The sequence below is a fragment of the Rhipicephalus microplus genome, chromosome 3 (assembly GCF_043290135.1).
Source record: "Rhipicephalus microplus isolate Deutch F79 chromosome 3, USDA_Rmic, whole genome shotgun sequence".
Taxonomy (NCBI): domain Eukaryota; kingdom Metazoa; phylum Arthropoda; class Arachnida; order Ixodida; family Ixodidae; genus Rhipicephalus; species Rhipicephalus microplus.
Genome location: NC_134702.1, coordinates 11,206,080 through 11,226,501, shown reverse-complemented (window position 1 = coordinate 11,226,501; position 20,422 = coordinate 11,206,080). Strand labels below are relative to the sequence as shown.

Here is a 20,422-nt window from a genome sequence, read left to right as displayed (position 1 = left end):
TTAATTGGCGAAGTCAAGCCGACACCAGTCGCCCGTAGTCGCTGCTATAGCCGGTCATCAAAGGCGCTCGCGAAGCGCACGTGTTTTTCCCGGTGAACTTTCGGAGGAGCGGCTCGAGTTTAGCGGCCAGAGCTTCGTGACTTACCAGAAATGTCGTGGTTATTTGGGATCAAGAGGGATCAACCAGGCGGCGGGGAAATGCCGGACCTCTCGAGCCTCGGTGTGCCCGTCCCGAGCGGCGGCGCCGGTGCTGGTGGCGGCGGAGACGACGGCAAGAAGTCATCGAGGATGGAGGGTTATCACTTTGACTCGAGCGCTCTCGAAAGGGCGGCCAAGGCGGCGCGTGATTTAGAAGCATCGCGTGAGTACTCGCCAGAACAAAATAAAACTAAAGTGCGCTTTCTTGTGGGCTCTTACTTGTCTCTCGTAACCGCAACTTACTCTCGCCGGTCTTGCATCATAAAACTTTTTCCATGTCTGATGTTGTTTGGCTACTGAACCGGAGAATCATAGATTTGGTGGTGGTATATTTTTTCTGAGTGGTGGAATTTTATTCAATGCACAATACGTTGATGTATTTGTCTGATAAAAAAAAAAGTGTAAGCATATCGCAAACGTGAAGGCTGACGCAGCTAAAATTGGCTGCCAACCAAAAATTAGCCACATGATGAAGTGCCGAAAAAGATGGGCAATTTTGCTGCTTGCGACAAAGCCACCACAGTGTAGGCACTCCGACCAGGGGCGTAGCCAGAAATTATTTCTCGGAAGGTGTGAAGGCGGGCACCTTCTTGAAATGGGCATTTTTTGCTCTCCATGCCATGGCGAACTGTCCTTGGCAGCAACAGTAACACTAAACACAGGCAGCAACGGCGGGAGGAGCTGCTGCCCCCTTAGGTTTCCGCCTTTGCCCCACAAGAGCAAATATATTCAAAGCAAAGCACCTAAGTTACAAAGCCCCCCTCTCTTTTGAAATTTTGAAAGAATTCGTTTGTCGTGGGTGCCCCTTCACCAGTAAAAAAATTGTAGTGCCACCCCTAGAAAAAATCGCAGTTCTGGGTCGGAACAGCCATGAAAGTAAATATCTAAAGTTCATTAGCTATATCCACAACTCCATGGAGATTTAATATTACTTGCATTCACTTCTCAACATGAAGATTGCAAATGCATTAAAAAAGTCTTACTTTGTAATCTTCACAATTCTGTTTGATACTTGGGCTCTATCTAGAAGAAACTGCTGATCGTAAAGAAGGAAAGCTTGGCCGTTACTTTCTGCTATATCCGTAGCAAGTTTCTTTCAAATGAAACGTAACATTACTGACTTCATTGTTTATTAGCCCTTCATTAGACGAGTTTGGAATATGATTTGATTTTTGCAGTTTGATGAAATTACATTATATTTGTAGCTTTTGGCAATCTTTACTGGTAATAATAAACCAACACACATAACTGCTGTGTGCTATTTGTACAAAGTCCTCACTGGTCACTTTCTTTGCTTGTTTCAACTTCGCTAGGCCATGCAAAAGAGGCACTGGAGCTATCAAAGATGCAGGAAAAGACGCTTCAACTGGAGCATCAAACGAAAATTAAGGAGTTTGAAGCCCACATTGAACAGTCCAAGCTTGATGCCCACAGAGTGCAGCAGGAAGAGCGAAGAAAGACATTGTCTGAGGAAACGAAGCAGCACCAACAGGTTAGTGATAAGGTTGGGCCTCTTCACTTGTGTGTGGTCTGCCGCACCACATGTGCCAATTCATCATCTGCGCCATGGCCCTCAACTTTCCAACACAAGTGTGCTGATGCACTGCCACTCTCGATTTCATTGTGTTGCTATGACGCAGGGTGTGTTGCAAAGAAAGCTCATCAGTGTGATGCTTGCTAACATAGTGGTCGCTTCCAGAGGACAGCATTGCACTCCTTAACGTTGTTGTCAGTGTTTATACATGGCTTGAGCCACCTTCTACACTTTGAAATTCGTTGCAGGCTCTGCTATAGTTGTGCACTTTTCAGCCTTCATCTGTGTTATTTGATTACCAGTGCTGCCAGGCCATGCAGCCATAATTCATGATGCAACTTCATGGAAGTGTGAAATGGATGCACTAAAAGCATCAGAAGTTGTTGTAGAATCAATAAGGTGGCTGCATGAGTCAGTTCACTGAGCAACTGAGAAATTCATCAAGGCAGATGACTGGCCGGAATTCGAGGCTTGGTATTAAAGCACATTCAATGTGCCGCATGAGCATCCATGAAAAAGAAAGAAAGAGGGTGCCTTTCAGATATTGACATGCCGTAGCACTATAAAGTTCTTGCCTTCACAAACAAGTCCCACTTAAGTGCTGTTCACAGTACAAGTCTACCAAACTTAGTGATTTATTTTGTCACTAATGGCCTTGTTTGCCTGTTTGGGGCAACTAAAATACCTTTTACAGTCAAATCATCATGTGAAATCATTACAAGGGTGCACCACAATTTATGTCGTGGAAAAATAACCATGAATTTTTCCTTTAATTTAGTGTATCTGTATTTGCTTATTGTGTCTTGAAATAGGAAGAGTTATTACCAAGCTGTCAAAGGCGCTCACATTGTTCAAGGGACCTTAAACTAGCTCTGGTAATTTCTTAACATTTCAAGTCAATCTACGCATAAAATTTGCAATACTATCATGATCAAGAATGCCAAATGTGGCAATGCTACAAGCCGCGGGTGCCCCACTAGAAACAATCCAGTCTCCTCCCCAGGCCTTTCGGCAATCCTGATACCCTCAGTGTTTGCCGTGACATCGCCATCTCTGCATGTCATCCACAAAAAGAACCTGTTTTTTGTCTTCACACACGTATGTGCACTCGCTGCTTTTTCACCTCACATGGTGAGGAGGATCACTCAGCGAGGAGGAGGAATCAGCCGACAAACAGGACATAGTGAAAAAAAGAATGAAGAAAGCAAGGGCCTCTTTTTGAATCACCTAACACTTGCAACTCTTCTATTACAGCAACATATCGTAAAAGAAAAAACCAAGCTTTGTTTTTATTGCAAACTTTTGCACAGTTGCAACACTACAACTCAATTTCAAGCCTTGTATGGTTTAGGGGCCCTTTGAAGCACTTAAGTAGGCTCATTTACTTTGCACTGAAAACTGCAAGGCTGGGGTGACCTCAGTTTGTGTCCTTGCAAATATTGGTAGCCTTCTCGAACAAATCACATCTTTTCTGTGACATTTCAAGTTTCTTGGCATGCATAGCACTGTGATGTTGCAAAGGATAGACATATAAATTTGAGAGGCGGTCATTGATGTTCTATTTATATACAGAGGGCTGTATATCAAGACCAGCTTGCAAGGAAGCGCTATGATGACCAACTGCTGCAACAGGTATGATCTCCGATTTCATTGCGGCTTTCCTTAGCTCTTGTTCCTGAGCTGTAGTTCATAGCCTTTCCTTTGTCATTGTTTAGCAACGAGCAAATGAGGAAAACTTGAAGCGGCAGGAGGAGTCAGTCGCAAAGCAAGAAGCCCTAAGGAGAGGTAAGGTCATCTGTTAATATTGCATATTTTTGCACTACTATAATAAAAATAATCAGGAATGCTGTTCTGGATGGGAATTGATCATCATATGGCTTCAAAAGTAATGGCTTCATGTTCTTCCCTTCCATTTATTGTGGGGTATTTTTTAGAATTACTGATAAAAATGATGTAATACATTTATGTTGAACAGAAGTGATAATTCATTTTTTTCCTAGTATCCGAATGCCAGTGTGTTGGCAAACGAGCTATATGGTTTGAGCACATTGATATGAAGATGGTAAATGAGAAGCTAGCTTCGTGCCATGCCTGCCAACTGCCATGCCTGCAGTTGCCATGCCTGCCAACTGAGAACACACAAAAATCTCTGAAATAGTGTGACTAGTAACTGTCAAAAAGTGTTGTGATTGCATCATAATGGCAAGCAGTGCAGTCAGACATATGGGGACACACCTTAATGACCGCATTATTTAAGTGCATGCAGAACAGAGTTTCGGTATCAGCTGGTGTGGTTTTTTTCTAGGCTTGTGTGAATAGTGAATTTCAGATTCTAAGCGAATAGCAATTTTGTTCAAACAAATTCGAATACTATATATATTGCATATTACAAAAAATGGGCATATTTGTCTTGGCTCAACTAATCTGCACAATATTTTTTTCTAATTCAAATGAGTCATGTGCAAATGCCATTTTTTTTAATCAAAGGAAGTGGAAACAACTTAGAATTTTAGCAGGATTTGACTTTCGATAGAGTGCAAGTGACAGTCTGTAAAATATGCTACATTTTGAAATCTGTAATACTTAGTGCATATAAATCTGTATAACAAGATCTTAAACTTAAAAAATGAATCAATGTGAAGATCACACCTTCATTTGACCTTGAAGGAGGGTGTCGCAGCAGAGTGGATGTTCCCTGGATATGTGTTTTCACGGTTTAGCATATTTTTACTGCAGTGAAACCATTTTTACAGGAGGTTACATGCGAACTAATATGCATTTATATCGATGCTCTCACTGATTAGCACCCCTCCACTGCAGAGAAACCAGCTTTACAGAATGTTACATGCTGTTCACTATTTGTTCGTTTTAAAAAATTCGAAATTTTCAATAATGTAAATTTGATTTGAAGTGAATAAAAATACTGCATTATGTGTTTAAAAATATGAATATTTGCACTAGCCTACACAATCAACCTGGAACGGTGTAAGCTCAATGATATGGTGTCTGTAAGCAAGCACCTGTGAAAGCAGAAAGGGAAAGGTGCCACATGTGTTATTCATGTTGGAAATCACATTGTGCACCTTAACGAAGCACTGATGTGTAGTGTAGTGCTCTTATCCTTCTCAATCGTGTGTGCAGCCACCATAGAGCACGAAATGGAGCTGCGGCACAAGAATGACATGAAGAAGCTGGAGGCTGAGCTTCGAGCCAAGGCCAAGATTGACCGTGAGAACCAGGACCTCTACATCGAACAGATCAAGGTGAAGGCTGCCGAAAACAGGGCCACTGTCCTCGAGTCAATCAAGTGAGCACCTCCTATTCATTTGTAGGCATGGAACATACAGAGTTAATGAAACTGGTTAGACTCATAGCTAAAAGCTAGTTGTAAGTCCAATGATCACCAATGAATAAAACATAAAATGCATCATGTGCATACACATATTCTTGTAACACCATATTATTTACTTGTAAGTATACAGGGAAAAGCATCAGAGTGAGAGAATTATTCATTTTTAATGTAAGCATGAAACACTCGATAAAGAGGCCTTGCTTTTTTTTTAGCGTGGTCAGAAAATGCTGCTGATCGGTAGTCAAGGCGTCCGAGAATGCGCATGCCAAATTTTATAACACAGCATGCGACCTGGAATTTACAATAATTTCTCTAAGTCAGCTAAAAAATCGCTTTTTCTTCTTTCGGGAAATGACACTATGGGCATGAAATCACTGTGCCAAGTTTAGTGCTAGTCATTGACTGATTTGAGCCTAGTGCGCTCGGTGGTTACTGGAGCTGCCGCCGGAGGCTACAACTTGTCCACGTGCCCGTGTGCGATCGCACTGAAAAGGCACTTACTCGAAGATAAAAAAAGGGGGAAAGGGAAGTGGTCAAGGTCACACATGCATGACGTTCCCTCGTGCCACTCTTCCCTTCTTAGCTTCCATGGCTTTCGTCGAGACGAGAAATGAGAGAATGCAATTGCAGTGTGCAACGAATCTTTGTGACTCTCTTGAACTTGATGGATTTTGCGGCAGCAAATTAGTGAGGCAACAAACTCTTGTAGTGAGCCTATCCTATGGCTACTTAGAAAAGTGTTACAGGACTCTTTTAAGTGTAACATTAGCAAGCTGCAAAAACACGTTATTAATGTAAACATATCACCATATCATTTTCAATGCACCATATTATTTTTAACGTAAACATGAAGTCAGTAGTTAAGAAAAGTATTACCATAAGACCTTGTTAAATTGGCTCTTTTTAATTAAGAAAATCAGATATTTGGTTGTTTTTTGTGGTCCTGGCAAGCACTTGTATTGTTCAATGGTATTAAACTCTCGTTAATTTCGTCATGTAAAGTCCCAACCTGGTTAATTCGGACGATTCTCGGAGCGCATCGAGCGTAAATTGTCGCAAAGGGGTGGTGCCGAGGAACTGCGATGATGTTTGCGGACCACTGAGACGAGGTGGCACAGTCTGCAGTGTCGTCATCATCAGTGCTTACAACGTTAATGACGTTTAGGGTTAATTTTGAGTCAGTACATTTTGAACTAAGAAAGGTGGGTCTTGAGCTGCAATCACATTGTAATCTAGTTTGCGAAGGCAAGAACTGCAGCTTTTACACTGCTCTTATGCAGAGTCAGTTTCAGCATTTGCGTATTCGTCGGGAAAATGAAACTCTAATGGAGGCGGAAATGTTGTAGGCCCGTGTGCTCAGATTTGGGTGCACGTTAAAGAACCCCAGGTGGTCTAAATTTCCGGAGCCCTCCACTACGGCGTCTCTCATAATCATATAGTGGTTTTGGGACGTTAAACCCCACATATCAATCAATCAAAATGAAACTCTATTGTCATAAGAAACGTTTGTTTATTGTTTTCTTGCTATTCTATAATACTGGGAATCTGATTAATTTGGACAATTCTTTGGTCCTGCGAAAACCAAATATAATCAGCTTTTACTGTTCTGGAGAGTTTCAGTTAGTTATAAATATCGAGAGAAACAGGTATAAGAACGACTGTTCACATTATGGAGGTTTGATTTGGTTATTTCTATCCGTTCTGGTGATATAAAAAAATGTAGCGCATTAGTTTTCTGAACTCAAACATTCAAAAGCATTAAACATTTTCTGTCATGGTCTTTGTAGGACAGCAGGTGCAGTGTTTGGCGAAGGATTTAAAGCATTCATCACTGACTGGGACAAGGTGTCAGCCACGGTAAGTTTGTTGCAAGTTTTGCGCTTTGTACAGAAAGAAACGAAGGTGGCAAACATTTATTGTTTGTTCATTCACGTTACATGTTGTGAATGTTAAATTTGAGCACCGGGTCGGGACGGAGGAGCTTGAAGGCCAAGGCTTGAAATCAATATTTTGAATTAAAATGATTGCTGAGATAATTGCCGAGAGCTCAGTTTCTTTCGTTCTTATTTTTTTTCTCTTTTTTTATGTACTTATAAACATACCGGCTTCTTTTTTCTCACTTAATGTAGTGGTTTGACTGCAGTTGCTTTTTCAAACCAAGTAGTAATCTTAAATACATACGTGCCAGCTCTCTCGATTCGCGTGGGACACTCCCAATATCTGACCTGTTCTCCTGATTGTGCAAGCGTGGTCATAATTCCCCCAATACACTGCCTAAATTCATGTTAAAAAAGCAAACTGCTGAAACTCGAGTCATGCAGCACTGCTGCATAGTGGTGGCCATCATTGAGCTAGTCAAAATCAAATTTGAATCCAAGTCTTTTCAGGACAAGAAGCGTATAGTTTATATTTGCCAGCATAAAAACACAAAACACTTAAGAAAGCTTGCACACACAGCACTGTGCGTGTTTTCTTCTTAAGTGTTTCATCTTCTGGCTCTGGTAAATCTATCTTAAACGTGAAACAACTCGCCCAAGCAGCAGTACTAGCAAATTGTATAGGCCTGACAAGTTATAACGGTGCTGCCAAGCTACTCTTGTGCTAGGCCTATATCTGTGTACATCTAGTTCTCACCAGTTTTGTCACGCTTATGTGGACCGATGGATAGTATAGTCAGACCCTGTATTGCACATTTTGAGGTGCTTTAAATTAGCTAAATACCAATCGATATCTGCCGAGGTGCCTAGTTTGAAAGTGAACGAAAGCATGCACTGGCATGCATACCGGTTCTTCAGGAAACTATGTTATGAATCAGTAAGTACTGTCTCAGTGGGTTCAGTGCCAGACATCTGACCCACTCAGGCACATAGTGTTTGAAATAGCACATACAGTAGTATAGTGCAGGCTACCTCACATGAACTTAGCAGAAAACAAAACGAAAACTGGGTGACCATAGAATGGAACTGGAAGCATTAGTAGTATAGTTGCTTCCTTGCTGTTTCCGGAGAGACATTTTTACCGAGGATACTTTTGGGATCATGAAACCGGATCTGGTTGTGTCTGTCACTGCAGTTTGTCAAAAAAAATTATTTGTAGCTGCCTGCAATACAAAATTGCATGTTCCCTGCTGTGGGCATTGATCACATAATCACAGGAGTCTTGAATATTGATTGACAGCGTCTTCCAAGAAAAACGTTGAAAAGTCGCTGTAATGTGACCATTTGAGATCAAGACAGATCTCGTTGTCTAGATTGATCGCAGGTGTAGCATGAAAAAATATTCCTTTTAAGCACTACTGCCATGCTCTCCATGGTAAATCTAGGTTTTATAAGCCACTAGGTTGGCAGATAGTATGCATGATCTGTTTCCTGTAAATCTTATTTCGGTACCTTTTTTTTTTCTTTTGTCTGCAGGCTGCTGGGGTGACATTGCTGGCCCTTGGTGTGTACTCAGCAAAATTGGGCACAGGCATCGCAGCGCGATATGTAGAGTTACGCCTAGGTAAGCCGTCGCTGGTGCGCGACACCTCTCGACTCACAGTCATGGAAGCTATAAAGCACCCCATTCGCACGGTTCGACAGCTCACGAGCAAGCCCACTGATGCGCTCAAAGGTGTTGTGCTTGATGTAAGTTTGCCCATGTTTCCCTCACCTATTACGCTAAGGTGTTTAGAATTCAGATATGCTCCGATTTTTCAAGTTCAAGAACAGTCATTGCCACTTTTACTGAATTATTCAAATTATAAAACTAGCACAGTGGGTGTCTTATAGGTGTGGGAGGTTTACTTGCCTCATTTTTATTTGTTTTCCTGCTTGATTGAAATTTGTATTTGGAAAGTTGCTAGTACACTATTCAGTAATATTCATAAAGTACACATATTATGATGGTCTGGTTTGTTCAAATGTTCACTTATAGCACACAAAAAAAATGACACACAAAGATCAGATTACAGAAACATTCTCTGTTACGTTATGTTAAAAAAAAATTGATAAATACGTTTTTCGAACACACAGATATAAGTACAGGGTCTGTGCTGAGAGGAGATAAAACATTACAAAAATGTGATCATACATTTCACGTACCAGACATAAAACATAAGATTTTTATTTGTCAAACAAATTAAAAGTTCTGTACAAATGAGTTCACTGATGCAGTCCTTTCCCAATGTCTTAATGCCTCTTCCTATTCTTCTGTTTACCATGTTTCTACAGAATTTCAATGTTCCTGAGCACTCGTAAGTATCCACAGTCATAAAAAACTCCTAAGGTGAATTGCGTATTTCTTTCAAGGACCTGCTATGTTCCCGTGGCGCATCAGTAAGATGTATTTTCGTGCACATCAATAAAAGTTTTTAAAAACCAGACCAACCTTGCAGAATGTGCAACGCTTTTGAAATGTTTCACTAGGAGATTCGAGGCAGCCTCCAAAATTCTTCAGCAAGCACTCAGATTGTACGAAACCAGATCAACCATGGGAACAAGCGAATGCTTTGCATGAGGTTGCACTGGAAGTTAATTCTCTACACATCACATTAGCCTGTTCCGAAACTATTCTTGCCTCCGCCCTGTGCCGTTCGATGGCAACCTTGGTCACCACAAGCCATGGCCACGGCTGCTCGCGGAATGGTGGTGGTGACGAATGCCACCTTTCCTTTTTCTGCCCTAATCCACAGCTTGGCAGTGGGCCAAGTGGGAGCAATCCAGCGCCAAGTGAATAGCTCTGAAATTACCAGCGGAATGCGCGAATTCACTTAGGATCGACCTGTGCTGTACGGTTCATTTGCCCCAGCACTAGAAATTCTGCTCTGGATCGACCAGTGAAAAATGCCATTGGTTTCCTTCAAATAGCACTGACCTCTTTTTGACAAAGCTCACTGATGTGCTGCTTGAATTGGACCTTCCTTTGTAAAATTCACTGACGGTATTGTGGGAAGCCAGCCAATGGCTCAGTGTTTTGTTTTATTTCCTTTCAGCCCAAGCTGGAGGAGCGGCTAAGGGATATTGCCATTGCCACAAGAAACACCAAGAAGAACAAAGGGATGTACAGGAACATTCTTATGTATGGGCCTCCCGGTACTGGCAAGACGCTCTTTGCCAAGGTCAGTTTTTGCTGTGTGGGGCCTATTTACAAAAAATAAATATGTCTTGCATGGAAATTGCAAAAGTGACCTAGTAAACTTAGAGGCACAGCCTCATCTGTGCATTTTTATGCTTGCGCATGCATTTTGCATTCTTAAAATTGTAATATAAGACATTGTGCTCTGTGCCTTTGAGAGGCTTATATGGCTCTTTGTTTTATGATTTTGTATTGTCAGCTGTGCTTTACACTGTCCATTGTGTATATTTTATAAGGGACGTACATGTTGTTTGAAAAAGTTGTGCTTATATCTCGATTGCAGCGCTTGGCTCAGCACTCGGGCATGGAATATGCACTCATGAGTGGTGGTGATGTGGCTCCAATGGGCCGTGAAGGTGTGTCTGCAGTTCACAAAGTCTTTGACTGGTCTCAGACTAGCAGGCGCGGGTAAGTGGAGATCATATGCTCGCGTAGAAGTAGAAACATTTGAATTTTCAGTGGCTTTTTTTTTAGTGTGCTAAATATTCTGTAAATGACAATGCAGAATACACCAATTCAATGTAATTATAACAGTCATTTTGTGAAAAAGATTCAAGTAAAAACTTTAAATATTTCATTATAGAAATTTTTGGTCGTATCAATGTAAATTAAGTTTGCCTCGGTTCTCATCTTATATGTTGCAGCAGTGCTTTTCAGCCACACATATTCCAAAAGGGATTTGCCGTTTTGTGCAACTATGCATGCACGTCCTCTGTGACCTCATGCCATGTCTTCGTGTGGCTCTTGAAGAAGGCCATCTCTCCTCAGACAAATTACCATCCCGAAATTGTTCCTTATATTCATTCATTTGTTGCTGTGGCCAACAGTCGTTGTTCCACGTCATGTTCATTGTTTAACAAACTTCGATAGCTATGGGTTTGAGTATCAATTGTTTCCTCTATTTTGCATGTTTCTGCCGCAGCCACCTTGCTATGCTACTATTGTGCTTTTAATTTCCATCACAGCTTAATTAATAAAGCCACCTACTGGCCACTTTTTGAAACTACCCAGGAACATGTCTTACTTTTTCAGATGTGGTGAAATATTTAGATAGGCCAAATTAGGTCAGAATGTTTTGTATAGTTGCGATTAATTTATTTATTTTATTTATTTATTTAAATACCCTAAAGGCCCGAATGGGCATTACATAGAGGGGGGGATAGAGTGGGGTTATGATCACAAGTACAGTACAGAACATAAATGAAGGCAGAGATGGTATACATGCCTACTGCATCGAGAAACTGAAAGTGCAATCCAGAAACAATGCCAAACAACAATAGATTACATTGAATGAAAAAAGGGGTTCACGCGAAATGCACTTTAAAACAGTAAACAAGAACAAAAAAGCGCGATCAGTACACTCAACAACAGTGTGCAAAAAAAAAAGAAAAAGAAAAAAAATACAGAGAGAAACATAGAAGAAGAAGAAAAACAAAATAAAGATTTATGCGTCATCAAAGAACTTCAAGAAAGGTTTTGAGTGCATGTTGAAAAGATGATGAATCGGACAGTTCTGCGATGTGAGCAGGTAACGCGTTCCATTTTGCGATTGCAAGGACTAAAGGAGAGTTTTTATATCTTTCTGTTTTAGCGAAAATTGGTTTAACTTTGAAAGTGTGGTCTATCCGGGCGGAGATATGAGGTGGTGGAATGATATAAAGCTGGGAAAACGGCGTGCTACTGTGGTACAGCGAATGAAAAAAAGATAGTCGAGCCAACTTTCGGCGCATGGCAAGCGAGGGAAGATGAAGTGAATTCTTTAAAGAAGATACGCTTTGGTAACGTGAGTACGAGGACGTGATGAACCGGGTTGCCTTGTTCTGGACAGATTCCAAAAGGTTAGTTAGGTTTGCTCCCTGAGGATGCCATATGATTGAACCGTATTCTAGTGAGGGCCGGATAAGACAATTATATGCATGAAACCTGGTTTCCTTGGTGGCTAAATGTAGGGGCCTTTTGAGAAGGCCGGGCTTTAGTAGATATGTATTCTATGTGGCACGTCCACTTTAAATTCACCGTAAAGAACACACCTAAATATTTAAACGATTGAACTGAATCTATTGGAGTATCATTTATTTTGTAGTTAGCGGGAACTGTCTCGGGGGTAGGACTAAACATTATGTGTTTGGTTTTTTCTACATTTATTTCTATTTGCCAGCGGCTACACCATTCCTCTAGCCTAATAAGATCAGATTGTAAGATAATTGTATCGTCTGGATTAGATATTTCTCTATACACTACGCAATCATCCGCAAACAAGCGAATTGGTGATTTTAGGCAGTAATGTTCTCATTACTGTTTTTTTTCTTTTCCAGAGTGCTGTTATTTGTTGATGAAGCTGATGCGTTCCTCAGGAAACGCAGCTCAGTAAGTGTCCTGTGTTTGCATGCATTTGGGGTCCTGCCTGTAGTGTTTTGCATTTGGTTCACTGTTTCTTTCTTTTTGTCCAGGAAATGATCAGTGAAGATCTTCGTGCTACTCTCAATGCTTTCCTTTATCGAACTGGAGAGCAGTCCAACAAGTGAGTGGCAGCATTCCTATGTAAAGGTCTTCTTTTACTGTTGTGTTAGTGAAATAACAGATGTTTCAAGCACCTCAATTCTCTGTCAAGAAATTCTTACTGAGCCTATACCTGATATAGTAGACTATCATTAAACACAACCTGAAGGGAAATATACTTTCTGTTTAAGAGAAGTTTTCTTTATTGAGAGGTAAACAGGGTAAACAAGAATGCTAACATCATCTTAATGCATAAGAAAGGAGATGACAAGGACTTGAAGAATTACAGGCCGATCAGCTTGCTCTCTAGTATACAAGCTATTTACCAAGGTAATTGCTAACAGAGTAAGGAAAACATTAGAATTCAATCAACCGAAGGAACAAGCAGGATTTCGAACAGGCTACTCAACAATCGACCACATTCATACTATCAATCAGGTAATAGAGAAATGCTCAGAATATAACCAACCACTATACATAGCCTTCATAGATTACGAGAAGGCGTTTGATTCAGTAGAAATATCAGCCGTCATGCAGACACTGCGGAATCAGGGCGTTGATGAAGTATATATAAACATCGCGGAAGAAATCTACAAGGCATCAACTGCTACCATAGTGCTTCATAAAGAAAGCAACAGAATACCAATCAAGAAGGGTGTAAGGCAGGGGGACACAATCTCCTTAATGCTATTTACCGCGGGCTTACAGGAAGTTTACAGAAACCTAGAATGTGAACAATTAGGGATAAGAGTTAATGGAGAGTACGTTAGTAACCTGCACTTTGCCGATGACATTGCATTGCGGAGTAACTCAGGGGACGAATTGCAACTCATGACTACGGAGTTAGACAAGGAGGGCAGAAAGGTGGGTCTTAAAATTAATCTGCAGAAAACGAAAGTAATGTACAACAACCTCGGAAAGGAGCAGCGCTTCAAGATGGGTAATAGTGCACTTGAAGTTGTAAAAGACTATGTCTACTTAGGGCAGGTAATAACCACAGAGCCTAACCACGAAATTGAAGTAACTAGAAGAATAAGAATGGGATTGAGCACATTCGGCAAGCACTCTCAAATTATGACAGGTAGATTGCCACTATCCTTCAAGAGGAAGGTATATAACAGCTGTATCTTGCCAGTACTTTGCTACGGAGCAGAAACCTAGAGAATTACAAAGAGGGTTCAGCTTAAATTGAGGACGACGCAGCGAGCAATGGAAAGAAAAATGGTAGGTGGAACCTTAAGAGACAAGAAGAGAGCAGAGTAGATTAGGGGACAAACAGGGGTTAAGGATATCATAGTTTAAATAAAGAAGAAATGGACATGGGCCGGGCATGTAGCGCGTAGACAGGATAACCGCTGGTCATTAAGGGTAACAAACTGGATTCCCAGAGAAGGGAAGCGGGTTAGGGGGAGACAGAAGGTTAGGTGGGCAGATGAGATTTAGAAGTTTGCGGGTATAAATTGGCAGCAGCAAGCACAGGACCGGGTTAACTGGCGGAACATGGGAGAGGCCTTTGTCCTGCAGTGGATGTAGTCAGGCTGATGATGATGATGAAACAGGGTTGCACTATTCACATATGAAACCAATCACATTAGGTGCAGTTGTTCCATATGAGCACCAATTTTATTTGAGATATTTCCATCTATCGAGAGTCTGCTGTACTTTGTTGCAAGTTGGCCACGGTGGCCGCATTTTAATTGAGGCACATTGCGAGAAGCCCGTGCATTAGACTGCACGTAAAAGAACACCAGATGCTCAAAATTTTCTAAGCCTTCTACTTGTTGCATCTTGGTTTTCTGGTGTAAAAGCCCAACATTTATAAGTAACAGTATCAGGTTGCAGCATTGGTGACATTTGACATCGTTGACATTGTTGGTGTTACACAGGTTTATGCTAGTTCTCGCCAGCAACACACCCGAGCAATTTGACTGGGCCGTGAGTGACCGAGTGGATGAAATGGTGGAGTTCCGTCTGCCTGGCCTGGAAGAACGTGAGCGTATGGTGCGCCTTTACTTTGACAAGTTCGTCCTCCAGCCGGCCGCTGAGGGCAAGAGGTGAGTTTGTGGGGTCTCGAAGTAGAGAGAGCGCCACGCTCTTGGAGTGAACAGACATAGTAGACACGGTCTGAACGAACCAAACAACACACATTTATTTAACTACTTGTAGATCGGCGATATTGCCAGCCGAATTATTATAACGTCAATTGGGATCAACACTGCCAATTCAAGGGAGTGTTGATCAAGGGGCGGCGGCGCTAACCCTTGACTCACCACAAGGGCCCCCGGCGTACACCCTGCGGTGCCATGCACCGGTGACCCATGGCACCGCAAGAGACAATCATTCGTGGCAACCACCACCCACCAAAAAAAAAGCTGCTCATCTCTCCCGTGCCGCCACCAAGGCTTGCCGCCAGGCATCACTGCCGGCGCCTCCGCTCTAACCATGGTAATGACGGCAGTGATAAATGCTCACGAGCACAACGCCACCTACCGCTTAATTGGTATCACCCCTGAATGCGGCTTATGCGCGAGACACGTGCGCCATAAGGCGCAAACAACTTTACAGGGAGTGTTAGCACGCCCACAAGTGTCATTGTGTACACTTGTCTTAGCAGTGAGGGTTAAACCAACCATGCAGCTTCCTTCACTAGGAATGACTTACCATGGTGGCTTCGTGGCATTCCTTTGATGAGTGCTGGTTTGCATGTTTGGCAAGGTGTGAAGATGTTCACTTATTGTGTATTCATTACAGAACTGAAGCTTTTTGAGGTTGCTTAATACCCTTTACTAGTATGTTGCCGTTAGGGACTCATGTAATCATTTAGTAGTGCTGCCGATCTTATCATTGCAAAACCATTGCAAAACCATTGTAAGAAAGCATGCACATAAAACAGACAAGAAGCACCATCTGATATTTGTAGCATGCAAAACAATAGTAACCAATACATCAACATCAGTAGTAACAATACGCATGGTAAGTCTACAAATCATGGGAAAAAACTATCAATTACAACAATTATAATACCATGATGCACAATGATGTGGTCAGGTTATTGAAATACAAAGTTCATATACAAGTTACACTATTGTTTGTCACCTTGAGGTCCTGCGTTTATGAGCCATTGGATTATTGAAAAAGGCAACTGTCTTAGAATGGATGTGGTGTAATTGTGCACTTGTAGCATCATTCCTTTCAATGCCCCAATGACTGTATTAGTGACTGATTTGACTGATTTAAATTTGTGGTTTAAACGCTCTCTTCATTTTATTTGTAGCAAAATTATAGAAAAGGGGACCATCCCAGACTCTGAACACCTCAATAAACCCCCGTAACAGGAAGAACATTGAATGAGAGAAGAATATTTATTTATCATCAAGTGAACTACTTAAAAAAAATATACTCATCCATCAAAATGCAAAGAATACTGCAAAATGTATACGTTTGTTCTTGCAGGAGGCTGAAAGTGGCCCAGTTCGACTATGGCAAGCTCTGCTCCGATATAGCCCGGATCACCGAAGGGCTTTCGGGACGTGAGATTGCCAAACTGGGAGTGACCTGGCAGGTGAGCTGCTTAGTCATGCATACACCACTGTGTCGAGGTTTTCACCATCATCATCGTCATCAGCTTGACTACGCCCACTGCAGAGCCAAGGCCTTTTCCATAGTCCGCCAATCAACCCGATCTTGTGCTTTCTGCTGACACTTTATACCCGCAAGATTCCTAATCTCATCGGCCCACCTAACTTTGTCTCCCCCTTACCCGCATGCCTTCTCTGGGAATCCAGTCACTTACCCTTAATCACCAGTGGTTATCCTGCCTACATGCTACGTGTCCGGCCCATGTCCATTTCTTCTTCTTGATTACAACTATGGTATCCTTAACCCCGGTTCGTTCTCTGATCCACTCTGCTCTCTTCTCGTCTTGATCCACTCTGCTTTCTTGTTACACCTATCATTTTCTTTTCTATCGCTCTCTGCGTCATTCTCAATTTAAGCTGAACCCTCTTTGTAGGCCTGCAGGTTACTGCTCCATAGGTAAGTACCGGCGAGATGCAGCTGTTCTAGTTATTTCACTCTCATGGGTCAGTTCCACGGTTACTACCTGTCCTAAGTAGACGTATTCCTGTACAACTTCCAGTGTCTTTCCACCTATCATAACTTCCGTCTCTCCACCTCCAACTTCTATTTCACACACTTTGATGATACTATTAAAGTTTTCATTCATGGTGTCAACGCTAATGCCGATTACCTCGTTTAGAGCCACGAATCTATTCTGAAGCGAAACTCTGAATTTCTGTACTTTCCCTCTGATTGCTAGCTCATTAATTGGCTTTTTGCGTATAATTTTATTCAGTCCTGAAGAACGAACACGTTAAATGCTACTGTGAATTTGTTGACAAAAAAAAAAAAAAAAAACTAGGGGGCGGGGGGTATACACAAGAATATCGCTGGCAACATGGAGGAATACTGTGGCATCATTGAAAGGGTGGCAAGTATCCTAATTAAGTTTAAAAAAGGTACAAGATGAAGATGGTAGATGTAGGCCTATGCGCCTACGTCTAGCCATGATGTTCATTTGGTGGAATGCTTCTACGAAGACGTACAGGCAGCAATTAATAGAGTAAAGATGCAGTATACTGTACTGATGGGCGACTTTAGGTAATACCAAAGTAGGCAGAAAGAGGCCGGAGACCATGCAGTGGGGAAAAACGAGTGCTTTCCAAAAATGATTAAGTTTTCACGGTACTTTACGTAAACACTGGGCTTCATGTTGTTGTGCAGTTCATGCACTGTAATTTGAACGTATACATTTGTGACCAAGGTATGCCCTGTTTAACCCAATTTTTTGGTCGTGGCCGGCAGTGCAAGAATTGTGATTTGCAAGTAGTTAGAAATCGTGGCACTGCAAGGTATTCTCCCAAAAATTTTGCCCTGTGCGACGATCACCCGTCTGAGTCTGCATTAGTTTGTAGGCAGGAGGGAGGGATATGTAACCATTACCAGACAGATATAGCACCTCCAAGATAAGCCACACGTTCTATGTGTTTGCTCGGCTTTCACAGACAATCAGCGCAGCCGCAGCTGGGTTAAAGGAGGTGACATGCACTCATTTGCAATCTTTATTATGTGCTCACCACATTATTGCTCACTTCCATACATGAATGGTTTACGCCTCACTTGTAATGGATTGTCCGAGCAGGTAGGTAGGTACTAGGAAAAAAAATTTACCGAATTTACCCGTACAGCATGGCATCTCTTTGTCTTTTGATCAATTGGTGTCAGGGTGATACTTGCTGGTATTAGGAGTCGGTTTTCAATAGCATTACACACTGAATGACTATGGAGGTTTCTCTTGGTGCAACTGATTGTTACAGGTGTCAACACCTACACATATTTTAGGCAGTGGAAAATGATGTTGACTTGCGCAAATACCAACATTTTTGTAGAAGCAAGTAGTTAGTTGGGATTTCCGTATGATTTAGAATTATCTTATCATGCTTGGATATGTCTAATACATCAAACCAGGTGCAGTGTTTGTGGACAGTTATTTTCTTTGCTCATATATGTGCCTTTTATTTATTGCCCCTTGGTTTTTTGTTGTGGCGTCACAGCTTATACATAGCGAAATACTTTGTTTTAAAATTTACAGAAGCAGACACTTACAGCCCACTCTAATTAAAAAAGTGGGATTCGAGGTGCGAGTGATATGGAAACATCACTTGACTTGCATCTTCACAACAACATAACCTGTGCTTCTGTGCAACAGTCTTTTCGGGCAGGTTATGCATAGGAAAAGGTCCATATCTATTAATTTGTTTATAAAAAATCAAAATGTTCCTATACTATTATTCCATCTGGTGTGAATATTGAATATTATAATATTCAATTGAGTCTTTGCACAAGCCTACAAAGAAATAATCTCATTGCACAAGAGGCCAGACAACAGTAGACACTGCTGCTTATGCAAGAACACTAATTTTTGCTCTCTGGACAGCATGAATTGGCTGGCACTGTATTTGACACAGCTATGTTCTGCAGAAGAAGACTCTGGGCTCGTGTAGTACTGAACTGAAAAAAATATGGACCATGCCAAGGGAGGCAAGAAAATGCATACTTCAGGAAAGCACCTGCACCTCAAAAGCTCAGTGTCTCCCAGACTGTCAGCCAACTGTTAGAGCAACAAAATGAGTGATAGCTTAATAAATTCGTTGGCAGTTTTGTCAATGCTGCTCATGTTGTGCGGCCATGACCATAGCTTACAATAGAGAACCACTCCCATCTTCGTATGTAGGATGGGAGTGCTGCCATGAAACATAATAATTTGTGAAGCATATTTAATGATATACCTTGCTCCAGTGTTTACGTAACCAGAGACTTTACACAAGGAAATGCAAAAATACTTCTCTTGCACTAAGGCAACAATGGCTGTATTGGTAACTACGCTTATACCGGTGTTAGGGCACATCTGATCACGATCAAGGCTTCTTTATCACAATCAAGTAGCATGTTGCAGTTACTCTGCCCTGACTAATCTTGATCGGGTACAGCATAGATATCAACCAAACCGTGATCACTGAGCGAGATTGTGATGCGCAGATTTCAGTCATCTTGATCCTGATTGGACCTGACCTTAATTGATGCCCGTGTCACATGGTCACTTTTGATCACGATCGGGGCTGATCTGGATCGAATTTCTCGATAGTGAGTGGCTCCTTTACGTGAGCTGCAGAAGGTACTACTATACCCAATCACTGTAAGAAAATTAGATCCTGACCGTGACCGTCTAGCAGGAGCTTGTCTGGATTGAGCCTAATTCATATCCACCTGGATCGTGATCAAAAGTGTTGATGTGACATCAGCATTACATTGTGACATTGAGAAACTTCATTACTATAAGGGTAAATAGCATGTAGTCCGTTTGGTATAAGACTTACCATAAGCCTCACTTCATTTTTGAATCTAATTTGAAATTCTTTGTTTTCCCAACAGGCGGCAGCATATGCTTCGGATGATGGTGTTCTAACCGAAGCTATGATTATGGACCGCGTTCATGACGCTGTGAAGCAGAACAGGCAGAAAGTGGCCTGGCAGACTGAGGAAGAGCACCGCAAGCGGACTCCGGGGGGGTTTAGCTCATCCACGACACCCTATACTAGTCACCCTGCATTGCCTCCGAGCACAGCAGCGTCATCTTAGCATCGCCGTTTCATGTATATAATGTTGATAGGCAGTTTTTTGAAAACTTGTATAGTATATGGTAGCATTACTATAGAAGAAAAAGAATGTAAGCATATTGTTTAGGTCCACTCATATTTGTAGATGGGAGATACCACCCATGGCCACGTGATTAACTTTCACGTGAAGATCATTGTATCGTCTAAGTGTTCATATTGAACTCACAATGAAACGAACCAGAGGTGGGCTTTCTATTATAATGACGAGGGTTATTGATGTGAGCAAGGCACTGTAGTAGTAGTCTCTGTTCAACTTGCGAATAATGAAAAAATGCTTTTTTTTATAAACTTGTAGAATAAAAAAACTAAAATTCTACTTGGGCATTGAATACATCAGTGCTAACCTAATTGTACCGTGTAACCTTTGAAGTCCGAGATAAGTAGCACCATGAACAATTGCATGACTGACTGTTGTTGATCATTACTTGTGACCAATTCACGATGACGTTGTCCTGTCACTGTTCGGTTCATTCAAACAACAGTTTTAGA

The 20,422-nt window shown here is 41.7% G+C and overlaps 1 protein-coding gene across 1 annotated transcript; it reads left to right on the top strand.

Moving 5' to 3' along the window:
- Positions 1-35: 35 nt before the first annotated feature.
- Positions 36-20,115, top strand: bor (ATPase family AAA domain containing bor). The gene is made up of 14 exons (XM_037433348.2): positions 36-361; positions 1,512-1,690; positions 3,305-3,364; positions 3,448-3,517; positions 4,874-5,039; positions 6,872-6,941; positions 8,498-8,710; positions 10,057-10,182; positions 10,483-10,607; positions 12,515-12,566; positions 12,650-12,720; positions 14,585-14,752; positions 16,152-16,260; positions 19,689-20,115. The coding sequence occupies exons 1-14, from the start codon at positions 151-153 to the stop codon at positions 19,893-19,895; spliced, it is 1,827 nt and encodes a 608-aa protein (XP_037289245.2). The 5' UTR covers positions 36-150; the 3' UTR covers positions 19,896-20,115.
- The last annotated feature ends 307 nt before the right edge of the window (positions 20,116-20,422 follow it).